Source organism: Heliangelus exortis, chromosome 15 (assembly GCF_036169615.1).
Source record: "Heliangelus exortis chromosome 15, bHelExo1.hap1, whole genome shotgun sequence".
Taxonomy (NCBI): domain Eukaryota; kingdom Metazoa; phylum Chordata; class Aves; order Apodiformes; family Trochilidae; genus Heliangelus; species Heliangelus exortis.
In genome coordinates, this window is record NC_092436.1 from 4,190,883 (window position 1) to 4,204,015 (window position 13,133).

A 13,133-nucleotide genomic window follows, 5' to 3' on the forward strand; every position below is an offset into this window, starting at 1 on the left:
AGGCAAACAGCCTCAGATAGGGCTCTCAGAATGGGATAGATAAAAACATTTTTCACATCTTACTTCAAAGTTGACATGTCCATTTGGAAGGCGATTAGCACATCCTTCATTCAGAAAATAAATGTCTTTGATCAATAGGCTGAAGAAGGGGATCACAATCTGCAAAGAGAAATTACATCACTATTATCTTTCCAGTCAGTATTTTCTCTGCATGAAAGAAGAACTCAATCAGGAGAGAAAAGAAAAAAAAAAAATAATTAACTTTTCAGTGTGATCTGTACTTAAAAAGCAGTACAGTGACAGGCAAGCAAAGGGCAGTAGAATATAGAGACACCTTTAGGCAACAGGAGGATGTATGCTGAAATGAATATAAACTGAAGACAATGTTCACTGAGCAGAATAACATGACTTAGAAAATGCTAATAACCCAGATTTTTATCAACAGCATCACTGTCTGATAACAAGATCAGACAGCAAAGAGCAAAACAAATTTGCAGGTCTCTTCCTTTTTCTGTTGGGTCTTCAAAAGCAAAGATGCTGAATACACAAATGGAGCAATTTAAAGACATCTGGGAACCAAAGAATCAGTAATGTTCCTGAACAGGGAAAGAGACTAAAATTTGATGACCAAGGATTTGTTGACAAGCAGTTAATCAGGAGCTGTTTCATTTTCAACACCTCCCTGCATGGCTACCTCTTGAAGCTGGCATTTCTTTCCTGGTGCCTGATCAGTACAACCTGATTCTACAAATCAACCTGGAGACAGCAGGAATGAAAGTACTAAGTTAGTTAGCAGGAAACTCTCAATAGCAGACAGAGATCATTGTAGAGCTCAAAATAAGCCCTTGGCCATCATCCAGGGTGAAGTGGCATATAGCAGTGATCCAAGCCTTCTCTCTAAGCCACCAGAGTCAGGTCATAATTTGCTGTACAAGAGGTCTGCTTCTAGGTAAGACTCTTGAAATTAATGGAATTACAGCAGGGATTAATTTGATGCCAGACTTTCTACAAGTGCATCCCCAGCACTTCAGCAGAGATCCAGAGTGCAGCAGATTCCCCTCCAGCTCCTTTTGTGTCACAACTCAAAGGAAAATAAAGATAACACAAAGAACCAATCCATGACAAAGTTGACACCCATGGCTCTGGCATTCGATCTCTGACCCTCCAGCAGTAGCACTGGGCTGGGAAAAGGCCACTTAGAGGGGTTGAGCTATAAGATCAGCAGCCACCTCTCTGGAATCTGTCTTTTAAGACAGTAAGTATAAATTTAGTCACCATGAACTTAAAGGAAAGCACAGAGCATGGTAGAGTGTCCAAATGTTGTCACTGGCCTATCTGCAAATTAAATTAACTGCAGCTTGTTAAGTGTTCAAGTGCCATCATGCAAGACCAGCCAAGGGAACTGGTGACAACACAGCAGTCCTTTAGATAAGTATTTAATGTTGTACTGTTATTCCATCTCATGCTGTACATCAGCTGCAATGAGACATGAAATGGATCTAGAGCAGGATTGGCAGCTGCTATTTTCCAGTCTGTAGCCTCCCCAATGCAACAGTGAGTGTGAGCAAGTCACAGGCATGAAAACACCTCCTGAGGCAAGGAGCCTACAAGCCACCACCAGCTCTTGCTGGGAAAATGGAAGCCAATTTCTGTTTCAGCTAAAATCTACATGCAGTGAACTGCTAAAAATCTGCAGCTCTGCTATCAGTTTATGGGGTAGCCATAGATGAACTCTGTAATGTCAAATAGCCATAAAAAAGCCTGGACTGAGACTCCAAGAGCCACTGGCATCCTGATACATCCCACTGCTATAATAACTGGAAACACAGCTCAACCTAACCCCCAAAATGCAGAGCCCTCCTACCAGGGTGAGGTGGAGCAATTTCAAGTCACACTGAGCTAAGTGTGTTTTGGGATTAATTTTTATATCACTCAATCCAGATCAATCAACCAGAGAGTAAAGAATACAACTCAGGTCTACGGTTTGCTTTCTGTAACTGGTGTGGTCTTACAAGATGGAAGGATACAGCAAGCTGGAGCCAGACACTGATCCTCAGCTAGAAATTACTGCCAGGTTCTGTCTACATCTATTTTGCAAGCAGATGTGAGCTTGTTCTGCCCTGCTCCCTGCTGCCAGGAGCTGGGTCACCCTCATTAGTGGTACTAAACATAAACTAAAAGCCTTGCTGAGAGGGAAGGTATGTGAGTGTGGGCTCAAAGCCATGCTAATACAGCTACAAAGCCACAGCCAGCCCAGAGCATGGGTAGAGCTTGTTCTCATCTGCATCCAAAAGGTGACAAAGACATATCCTTGGATACCAATTCCCTACATATTTCCAGGGGATTTCTGTCTTTGTCTCGGAATTTATTTCCCTGGTAAAAATACGTTTTGTATGTTTTGTTATCGAATTTCTGTAGGAAAAGCAACAAAAGTGAATACAGTTATGTGTTATGAATACAGTTATTGGCTTCAATCCAGGCACTTTGCTAGCAGAAAATCTGGGTTAGTGCCAGAAATTCGTATTTCAGACCTTTTGATTCCCCCCCCCCCAGTGCCATCCAACCCACCCCCACACTGAAGGACAATTGCCTTCTGCAGAAAGAAGAAAGCTCATGAGATCAGACATGTTCCTCCTCCATACTATGAGACTGCAGCACACACAGCACTGCACTGTACATCCTACCAACATTTCAAAGCCAGAGACCATGTCATTAGCATGGGGTTCCCAGTGGGATGACAATTTTGGAGGTGGCACAGGTCACCTGGCTGCATAGATAAAACCCCACTTAGTTTCTAACATGTACACCCCTCTGAATTCTGCATGAATCAGCCCTTCTTCATCACCAGCTCTCTCACCCTGACGTTTATTTCTGCTGCTGTATTGCCTCTTCCAGCTTTGAGAGCTGCCTTACCCTGTCTTTTTACAAGTCTGCTCCTGAACAAGTACCAAGTGGTTCAAACTATGCTGTTTACACACCAAGAGAAGGGCTGGGTTAGAACGTTGAGGTCTGAGGTCAGGACATCCTCCTTTCCAATATACCATGTAGGAAACCTCCTACAATCTGTGCAGCAGTCTGGCACGAGCACCCTGAGGATGAGGATGGATGAAGCCATCAGCTCATCTTTGCACAGAAGTGCTTTTCAGAGCAACTCAGCTTACTGCCAGAGCAGCTGAGTCAGCCTGTGACCAGATGCTGATCTCATTTCACTGTAAATGCTGTAAGACTCCATTAGCTTCAGCAGATTTACATCAAATTTACAGGGATGTGAGATTAGCATCTGGCCTGGCTCCTCTGGTGAATGAATACTGTATTTCATATTGTGCTTGTTCATGCAGTATCTACTTTACCTTAGCCATGCTCTGCTCAGAGATCACCCATTTATGACTACGTGCAACTGCAATATTAAAAACTATCCCTCTTTCTTAAAACAAACAAACACCAAACCATAATTGAATGGAGAAATAACAAAATTAATAAGAAATACACTGGGACACAAAACAGGAGGATCCTGCACTAACATCTTGTTAAGCTGATTCAGTGCCATCTCAGCAAGCTATGTATGTGCCACAAACACTGATAAAATACTTGAGTTCTTGCTCACCAAGATGGCAGCAACAACCAGATGAAATGAAAATTCATGAGGGCAGAATTTCACCCCAAATTTGCTGCAATGGATTCAGACCAAACAACTTTGCAGGACCTATGGGAATTCATCTTTTTTAAATGTAAATGAGGAACCACCTCCTCTCTCTCTGTGTGCTGTGCCTTTTGCTCTCTGTCTCAAACCACACACTACCCAACAGGAGTTTGTCTGCACAGAGTCCTGGCTGGCACAGCTGTAAGAAAAGTGCAGTTCCAACCTGGGCCTGCCAGGCAGAGGCTCCATTACCAGCATAAAAATCATTTTAGTCTGGAATACCTGTTCCATTAGGTTTATCAGTCTAAAATAGTGTATTTTGCAGAAATATAGAGACAGTTGCAGAAAAGTCCTCCATGCTGTGTTTCCTGCCCTCTCCAGCTCCCCAAGGTCTGAGAGCAAGCTGACAAAAGCCCTGTGATCCATTTCAGGCTCCTTTGAGCCATGGATTTACATTTCCAGTTTCATTTAGCAGTGCACAAGCCTTGTGCTGGTGACCTATGGAAGGGAGGAGAGTGTTTGCATCAAGTCTTTGAGCCACTGACTCTCAGCAGCACTGCACCCCATCCATTTGGAGAGAAATGGGATGTAGTCAGACCTACCTTCTCCCTGTTGCTGTGTGCTGTGAGGGATCTGTGAGCAGCCCCCCTCAGTGCTGTTCTATAGTTATAGAAGTTACCAGTAGGGTCCATCTGGTGCTAGATACAGAGAAAAAAAATCAATTAGAAAGCAGCCTGGGTCCTCTGAAGACACCTTCACCTTTAACATGTCTCAGACTCTGGAGAGAGCCTAGCCTATATCTTCAAAAATCCACAAACAAAAAACCATGCAGCAAAAATACAATGAGAGATCTACAGGTCATGGCTGTCTGTACCTTTGATTTTTCTAGTGACATCTTGCTGAGCTTTTATGTGAAGAATAAGAACTGCACATTTCATATATGCCTCAGATCCTTGTATCCCCAGTACCATAAACAACCTTGGGCTTTGTTCACTCAACACTCAACGTGTAGCTTGGGAGCTTTGCCCTCAGACTTGTGTCCACAGACAAACAGAACTGGCACCACTGGAAGCACTATGGCTTGCATATGGGCTCAAATTTTTTTTTTTTTTTCCCCTCTTCCTATTTATCTGAGTCCTCCAGTTCCCCTCAGCAGCTTCAAATCTTCCTCACTATACGTGGGAAACTTCAGCCAGAATCTGCCTTTGAACCATATCTGAAAACTTCTTATACCTAGGTAACAGTGTGAAAATTCACAAATGTCTAGCATATAATTCAAGCAGTTTACCAGAACCTTTTTAGTTATTTTTTTTTTTTACCTCAAGAATGAAAAATTTGGCTGTTTTCACTTTTGACCAAGTCTTCTTTAGCCTGGAAACTGGGCTCATGTTCATTCCAGCTATGAGTGAGAAAGAGGAAAAAAGAGCCATGGATCAGAGTCAGCTTCCTTTTTTATTCTGTGACAGCTGATGCAGAGACCTGCTTAGAACCTGTACTTACAAATAATTGCCATCAGCGAATTAAAATTCCCGATGTTAAAGCACTCTCGGGCAACATCAATGAAGAACTCAATGACTTGTGCTCGCTGCTTCTTTTTTGCAGGCTGCAAATTAAAAGAAGTTAATATCTGTAATAAGCACACGCCAAAAACCGGAGGGCATCTTAGGCCTTTGTTTGAGACACAGCATGGGGCCACGCTCAGCTTGGGCCATCTGCTACCAGTCACTGGCCCTAAATCTGTTCCAGCAATCCGGTAGATGTTGGTGACTTGCAGTCCTTAAAATCAAAGCTTTCATTGCAGTGAAACAGAAAAAACTCATGGAATTTCCCAAGCTCACCTCAGTTAATGTCTTAGCCATGGAACTGGCAGCCCCAACAGTGCTGAAGCAGCTCAGCTCCCTGCTGGCCTCCCTCAAACCAGTGGGCACAGACTTCCCTAAGGGCAGGATTTATACCATAGGCAGCAGTATCTTTGCCTCAGAAAGACTTTGTTTCACTGCATTCATCCCTTTCCCCTCTTCTGGCCCTTTCAGCAATGTGGCCAGGCCAAATGGCAGCTTGCAGTTTAAATACACAGAAATCTCCCTACTTCTTCCAAAGATGACCTTCAAATAGTAATGTTTTGGAGTCACAGGCTATCTCTGATGTTTGAACTGCTCCCTTCCACCTCCTTTTCAAAGGGGAAAATATTAATTTCATTTTAATGGGGCCAAGTTAAACAAACTATAACCACAACCAAGGGAAAAAATGACCAGTCACAGCTACAGGGGTGAAAAAGGACAAAGAGCCATGCAGTGGGAATTCACATGCACGCTGGAGCTTAAGGATGACAGATAACAAATATTGCCTCGCTAGAATCTTTTCCAGCAGAAATCTCACAGGATAATTCAAGGCATTTTTCCCTCTCTTTTTCCCTTCAGAGTTCATTATTTCACACCGAGCTCCTACTACATCAAGAGAACAATGTATCCCCCATGTGTCACCAGCTCTGTTTTGCAGAAAGTTTGTCATTTATCAGGTTGCATCTGAAAGTGCAATATTACTAAAACCTACTGTGAGATGCTTAGCTAGGTCATAAGAAATAAATCCCCAGGTTTGCTTATTAATGCACAATTTCAACTGGTACTTCCAGTGAAAGATGCCACATATTTTCACTCACCATGCAAATTTCTGTTGCTACAAGGTAGCAGAGTCTGTTGAACCATTTCACATAGGCCTCAAGGTTACTGGTCTTCTTCTGTTCACTGAAACAAGTCTGAGGAGAAAAAAAAGCACAGAAAGGCATAAAACTGTGTCTCAGCTGCCTGATGGCTAAGTTAAACACTACAGAAAAGTAATTATTTGGTCACATCTCTCATGCACAGTAAGATAAGCACAGCCTTCTACAGCACACTCAGTTTGGGCCTTTGATTCCAGAATTTCTTTCATTTCAGTAAATACAATCACCCCCAGACCTTTTCTGGAAGGGACAGACCATAATTTAGTGAAGTGTAGAAGAGATAAGCAAAAGAAAACACTGTTCTAGTTGCTTCTCTATGGAAAAAACTATTTCCCTTAGTGTGTTTTCAGGATAACAGTTTCTCCAGTGATCAGCTCAGTGTCTGCCCCTGAACAGATCAGTTACATGCCAGAGATATTTCATTGATAACAGCCATCACAAAAAGCATTTTTTCCACATTTTTTTATATGAAACTCATCATAAGTTCCCATAACTGATGCAGTCTGTGGGAGTTAGCTGAGCTCTTCCAGTTCCTTTGATATCCACAGACAACTTGACTTGAGTGGAGTGATTGAGCAGCCCACACAGCCTGAAAATGTTGCTTGGAATTACGAGAATTCAAGTCCTCTTCTCAGGTCTAAATTCTTAAACTGTTCATCTAGGACACACCGTGCCCTAGAGGTCATGTAGTTTATTTGAACATTCATTAACATCCACTAGAGGGTATCAGAGAATACAGATTTCTTTTTTTATGAAGATGATTATTTCCCAGAGCTGCCATAAATACACTAAGAAAAAAAAAAAAAAATCACAATGCGTAACCACAGGCCCATTAATGTCAGTGGGATTACCTGTATTATGCAAATTAAACAAGTGATTAAGAAATGAGGCTTAATATAATTCCAAATGTAACTCAAAGTAGGAAAAAATTCACCTGTGATTCTGTACACAGACATGTTTAGAATCAGAAATCCCAGTACCATGCTATGGTGCAAAACTTCTCAAACCTGAAATTCCTAACCATTTTATGAGCAGACTATGTATACAATAAAAAGACAGAAATAAAAAATCAAAATATATCCTAAAACCACCTCAAAACTAAATGTCAGTAAGCAGCATGTAAATAACAAAACAAAGGAAACTCAAAGCAGCCCCAGTCTGTCCATAGCTTCTCCTGTGCTCTGGTATTATTCCTCATTAGAGCAAAAAATGAAGCAAATTTGTTCTGAATATAGCATTTCCATCTCAGTAATGCTGTCCTGTGCCAGAGCATAAGAACCACAGCTAATACCACAAAGCTTTTGAAAAATGTGCACCAGTTCAAGTTGAAACAGGCTGCTTTTTAAAGGTTAAGCTTTATAAATGGCAACGAACTTTAGCACCTCCCTTGCATCTTCCATCTGCAACTCAGAGCCCTTGGTAAACATTCCTAAATGAAGCCTTTTGAAGCCCTCATGAAAGAAAGATGTTTAATATGATCTCCAGCTGGAAGGAATTCAGAGAAGAGCCAATTCCCTGTGGTTAACAGGGGTGGTCTCCACGGGACAGGGAGTTTGATGTCACTCCACGTAAGGTTTGTGCTGCAGTGCACAGTGCTCTGCAAGGTCCCACATGATCCTTCAGCTACAGCTTACCCTGGTGTGCAGGGTACATCCCCACTGGGACCTCTGGGAAGCCAAGGGAAAGGGCAGAGAAAAGTTCCAGACTACCTCTGCTTTCATCAGCCTTGCTGACTTGAAGCCCAACAATTTGTTATGGCCGTGTCTTGTGTGAAAATGTGATGGCAGGTTTGCTTTGCTAAGTAGATCCTCCTGGGGGAAAACATTGCCTTGAACTGGAAAGGCAATGCAGTAGTGATTTGCACCTGTTATTTTCTCTGTTATTATGCACTCCACTCAAGTCACAGAACTGTTACTGGGCAGCCCTCAGTGTTCAGATTTGCATTTGATGAACACGAAGAACTGTCAAATAGCTTGTCACAGTCTGTCAAGGTCATTTGCTCAGATTTTCCATCCCACCATTATTTTCAGGCTCTCTGCCTCTCATTCTAATCCTTCCTGTTCACTGTAGCTGATGTTTCCTTATGTTTACCTTGTAACCTCAATTTCTCTTCACCTTTTTGTGCTACTCTGTGCCAGCATTTGAAATTCCAGATACAGCTACAACCACTGTCCCTGCACTAGCTTATTACTGAACATTTCCTTCTTCCTCTTTGCATCCCTTCCCCTCTATGGCTTTATGCAATTCCATTTCACTCACTGTTGCCTCCCTCCCACTCTTCCAAAATTCTTTCAAATTTAGTGCCCTCCTTTGATCAATTTCATTTTGCTTTGCAACAGATATGATGACTGCTCATTTCCTGGTTTGTCCATCATATTTATAGCAAGGTGCTGAAATCTCACAGTAGCTGATTTGGTATTTTATGTTTCTGACACATATTTGCTGCCTTAGGGTTCCTTTCTATAGGATGTTATCAATCCTCAGAATACTTGAAACACCATCTCTGCCCACTTCCCTCTCTCTGAAATCAGTTGAGCCTGAATCTCCAGAACTCCAATAAGAGAAGGAAAAAGCCCAACGCTGCACTTTTTATTTGTTCACTCATCCATTTATCCATACATTATTTTTTTTTACAAGGTGGTGTTCTTTGGGCAGCACTATAAACAGAGGTCTTCCTCTTACATTCAGCATCCAGTGATGACATTCTGCCAGTAATGTATGATCTCAGTGGGAGTCCTTATGCAGTTCTGGGGAAGAATTTTCCACCCACTTTCTTTTCTGGCAGTACGTGAAACTTCTCCCTCTTCAGCCAGGAAGTTTGTTTCCTTATTGAGGAGCTCTCTGCAATGTTACTTCAAACCCCACTGGAGTCAGTGGAAAGGCTCCAGATGGCTTTCTTGGACTTTGGATGAAGCCCTGATCAGGCAACTCCATTCCCTGCAGTGCTTTGAGTTAAAAACTAATGTTTAGAGAGAGAAGAGTAAGCTGATTCATGACAGACTGACTCACTGCTGTGGTGTCTGGGCACACACAATGGGTCTTACATCATGTCCAGAGTCTTTGTGCCTTCAGTAGTGGGAACAGACATTCTCTGGTTGTGTACAGGTTCAAGCCATCTGCCCTGGCCAAAGCAGGTGAGGAGGGACAAGCTAGAAAGCAGAATATCAAGGTGTTGGCCTGTCTCAGGGCTAGGACACTTCCTTACCAGGAAGGAATGGCAATAACCTGCTAGTTCAAGTTCTATCAACAGGTCCCATCCTTGCCATGAGAATACACTTGGCCTGGCCATGGTCACCCCAGGCCCTGCTCTTATGGATCTCATCACATCAGTTCTTCTAGAACAAACAGTGATCATAGGAGAGACTTTGCATGCAGAAAAATCATACCTTGGTGCCATCCAGAGGGTCTTTATGTACAAATGCCTGTACAAACTCCTCAGGTCCAATGTGACTTAGCCTTTCCTATTAGTGAGGGGGGAAAAAGAGAGAGAAGAAGAAATAAGAAAGAATCCCATACCTCTTCTGTGTCTTTTGATAAGTCATCCCTCTTATCTGTCAGCTCTGAATGGTGCTACTGGTGTTACAGGCAACTATCACTAAAATTCATATGAACAATCAGAGTTATTTCAGCAGACAGAAGAAAATGAGAATAAATATATCTCATTACTGCCAAGCCACAATAAGAGCCCTCTCCACTGTGCAGAGGGAAAGGTGCTGGATGCAGAAGGCTCCATCTGGGAGCCAGACAGCTTCAGTTTCATGCTTGGTGCTGCCACAGAGCTGCTATGTACTCTCTACATTACTCAATAGCCTTGTTTCCCAGCTGTTAAAATGGCAGCAAAGCTGTGATCTGGTAACCACAGCAATCCATTGCTCATCTGCACACACACTGCTCTGGCCCTACCTCCCTACCCAGTGAAGCTCAGGTGACATCTTAAGGTGGTGACTGTGTCACTGGGGAAGGGAAGCACTGAAGATGCACAGGCTGATATTAAAGGCACTGTTTGCACTGCAGAGTGTCCAAGGTATTGGACAAAACAAGAGTAAATATAATATCCAGATGTACCTTAGTAAAGCCCATCCATCCCCACCAGCACTGGAATAAACCTGGCAGTTCCAGCCACACTTGGCCACCATGTTAGGCTTTTCAATTCCCTTAAACATGTTTATTAGAAAAAAATATTTGTGGTAGGCCACAAAAGTACTTCAGAAGAGATATTTTGGAATTCCTACCGCCCAAACTTAGAACACTCAACAATAAAATTAATGTTAGTTTTGCTTAACTAACAATTCTATGGCAATTCCTACACCATTTCTCTTGGGTTCTCACCTTGCCACTGATAACTGTATGTAGGACTTTTATTAGCAAATAACTTATTAAATAAAGAGCAATTTAGGGTTTCTGAACTATTCCACTTCTTGACAAATAGAACAGCAGCTACCTTCAGAATTCTCAAGGCTAATTCCATGATATTCCCTCCAATCCACAGTCCATTTCATAGTTTGTTTTTCCAGCCTTCCTCTCCAGGATGAACACTGTCTCCAGGAGGGCAGGCAGCAAGGCACCATTACAGCACCTAGAGATCTGCAGATGGCAGCAATGTTTTAAGTTCTGTGAACATCCAGGAGGTCTACACAGAGGACCTGAACCTGGGAGAAGGGTGTGCAACACAACAGCCTGTCCAAATTTTTGGTACTGCATTGGAGTGATTACCATCACGAGCCTGTTGGAGAGTAAACTGCATTCCAAGAGGGAAACAGCAGGACTTTGTTTGGGTGGTATTTAGACACCTTTGTATGTCCACCCAGAAAGCTCCAAAGGGAAGAAGGAAAACCACATTAGGCAACCCAGATGCTTTGTGTATCTGTAGGAACAGCCTTCAACTGTTAACATTCCTTCCAAATTAATAAAATGTCTAATGAGCAGCCATTCAGATAGCACCATCAGGCTGGGGGGCTCAGAGCACCTTAATGATGTGGGAAGCCTTTGTCCTTCCTGTGACTGTGACTCACAAATTGCAAATAAGCTGAAGAAGGGAAAGTGCCCTGCCCTGAGATGCACAGAACACTCTGATATATGGCTTGTTTTCCAAGCATCACTTAACCTGTCAAACCCTGCCTCTTGCTGCAGTGCTGATCCAGCACAGGATGTGCTGCAGCAGTGCAGACATTTTTTGGTTGTGTCTGGAATACTTAGCAGCTGATGGCTTAAAATAATATCTCTGCCTGCAGAAGTTGGGAACCATTCCCACTTACCAGCTCCACATGTGTCAGCTGCTGAGCCAGAGTGTAAGGGTCACTGCAGACACTCAGGATTTCTCTCTGAATGGATGGAGGTTTACTTTTAAAGGCAACCAGCTTATCAGAGACAGCAGGACTGATCTTGACAATCCCTTCTTGCCCATGGCTGAGGGTTGCAAGCTTCTGATTCAGGGTTTGCAAAAGCTGATTCATCTTTTTCCAGTAGGCCTGAGAGACAGAGAGAGAAAGAAACATAAACCACCCACAGAACTTGACAAAAGAGTGTTTTGATGCTGAACTTTGGCTTCTGCAAAATACTACTAAGCCAGCAACAGGTTACCATTTCATTTTCAACAAGCCTATTTCAGAACAAGCAGTTGGCTTAATTACAGCTCTGTGCTCTGGGCCACAGAAACAGACTGCAGTCAAGAGGAGAGGCAGGCAGGACTGGTGGGTTGGGCTGGCACAGACACTCATCTAATCCTGCCAACATCAGGATCAGAGGAGAGGTAATGCTACAACATGAGTTATTGCAGCTTTCTGGAGCACAGCAGCAGGCAGTACCCATCCTTTATGTCAGCTACGTATTGACCAACAACTGTACCAGTCAGAGGTGCCCAGACAACAGTTATTAGGAATAAAAAGCATTTCTAACCCTATTCTGAGCTGAGAGCAGAAGCATTGGATTGGTCTGAGCATCATGCAGCTTTGGGTATTTCATATCAAAAAATGCTGACTACTACTGAAGGAAACTTGTATTGTATTCCAAGCACAGCCATGGGCTTAGCAGGATGCTCAGGACTGAGTGCTCAGGTTGTTCTCAGAGCTGGAGCAGCTCTTTACAGACAATGAGTGGAGGCACTGGCCAGGAAGGATCAGCAGAGAGAAATGCCTTCAAATCCTCATGACTGCATGTCATGCAGCCAGGCTTTTTTTTTATAAAATATGGCTGGTAAATTCAAAATTAATCAAATAACTAGAGAAGGCAGAAGGGACTTGTCTTGGAGAATGACAACACATGTTGTATTTGGAGATAAATCACACAGGAATAGTGAAAACTGAGTGAGGAAGATGCTGATTTTTTTTTCCTGTTATTAAAAAACATTCTTTCAGTTTTTATCTGTTCCTGATGCTTACTAGCTACAAGGAAGTGAGGTTACTTGCTTTCCTCATGTGATTACTCATTTAAACAGATGGTCACACTCCTGATTTATCAAGACTGTCCCAGATCCAAGCTACTGAACAGCATCTCAATATTTCTCTGGTTTACAACCAGGTGTGTTTGGAAATCCCAGCATAACCTAACAGGCCCTATGAATAGAATGTTATATTTTAATAGAAGCTCAAATAGAAACATATTTGGTATTTTGTGAACATATTTTGTAAACAGGGGGATTAATTAGGGGGCAGAGGTCAGGCACAGCACTGAAATCCAAATCTTCTACAGAACAAAAAATATTTGGCTAAAAAATGTCTAGTTGAAAACCCAGCTCTTTTTCAAAAAGGAGTTGGATGAGAAATTTTGGACCAGCCA

General features: G+C 42.6%; 1 protein-coding gene across 1 annotated transcript in view; it reads right to left on the reverse strand.

The window, feature by feature from the left end:
• Positions 1–13,133, reverse strand: part of RASGEF1C (RasGEF domain family member 1C) — a 69,578-nt gene that overhangs the window by 10,323 nt on the left and 46,122 nt on the right. The window contains exons 5-11 of the mRNA XM_071758367.1: positions 11,615–11,827; positions 9,746–9,820; positions 6,300–6,395; positions 5,141–5,243; positions 4,960–5,039; positions 4,243–4,338; positions 64–159 (exon numbers count right to left, since the gene is read on the reverse strand). Coding sequence (XP_071614468.1) covers positions 64–159; positions 4,243–4,338; positions 4,960–5,039; positions 5,141–5,243; positions 6,300–6,395; positions 9,746–9,820; positions 11,615–11,827 — 759 coding nt within the window. The remainder of the gene's footprint in view (positions 1–63; positions 160–4,242; positions 4,339–4,959; positions 5,040–5,140; positions 5,244–6,299; positions 6,396–9,745; positions 9,821–11,614; positions 11,828–13,133) is intronic.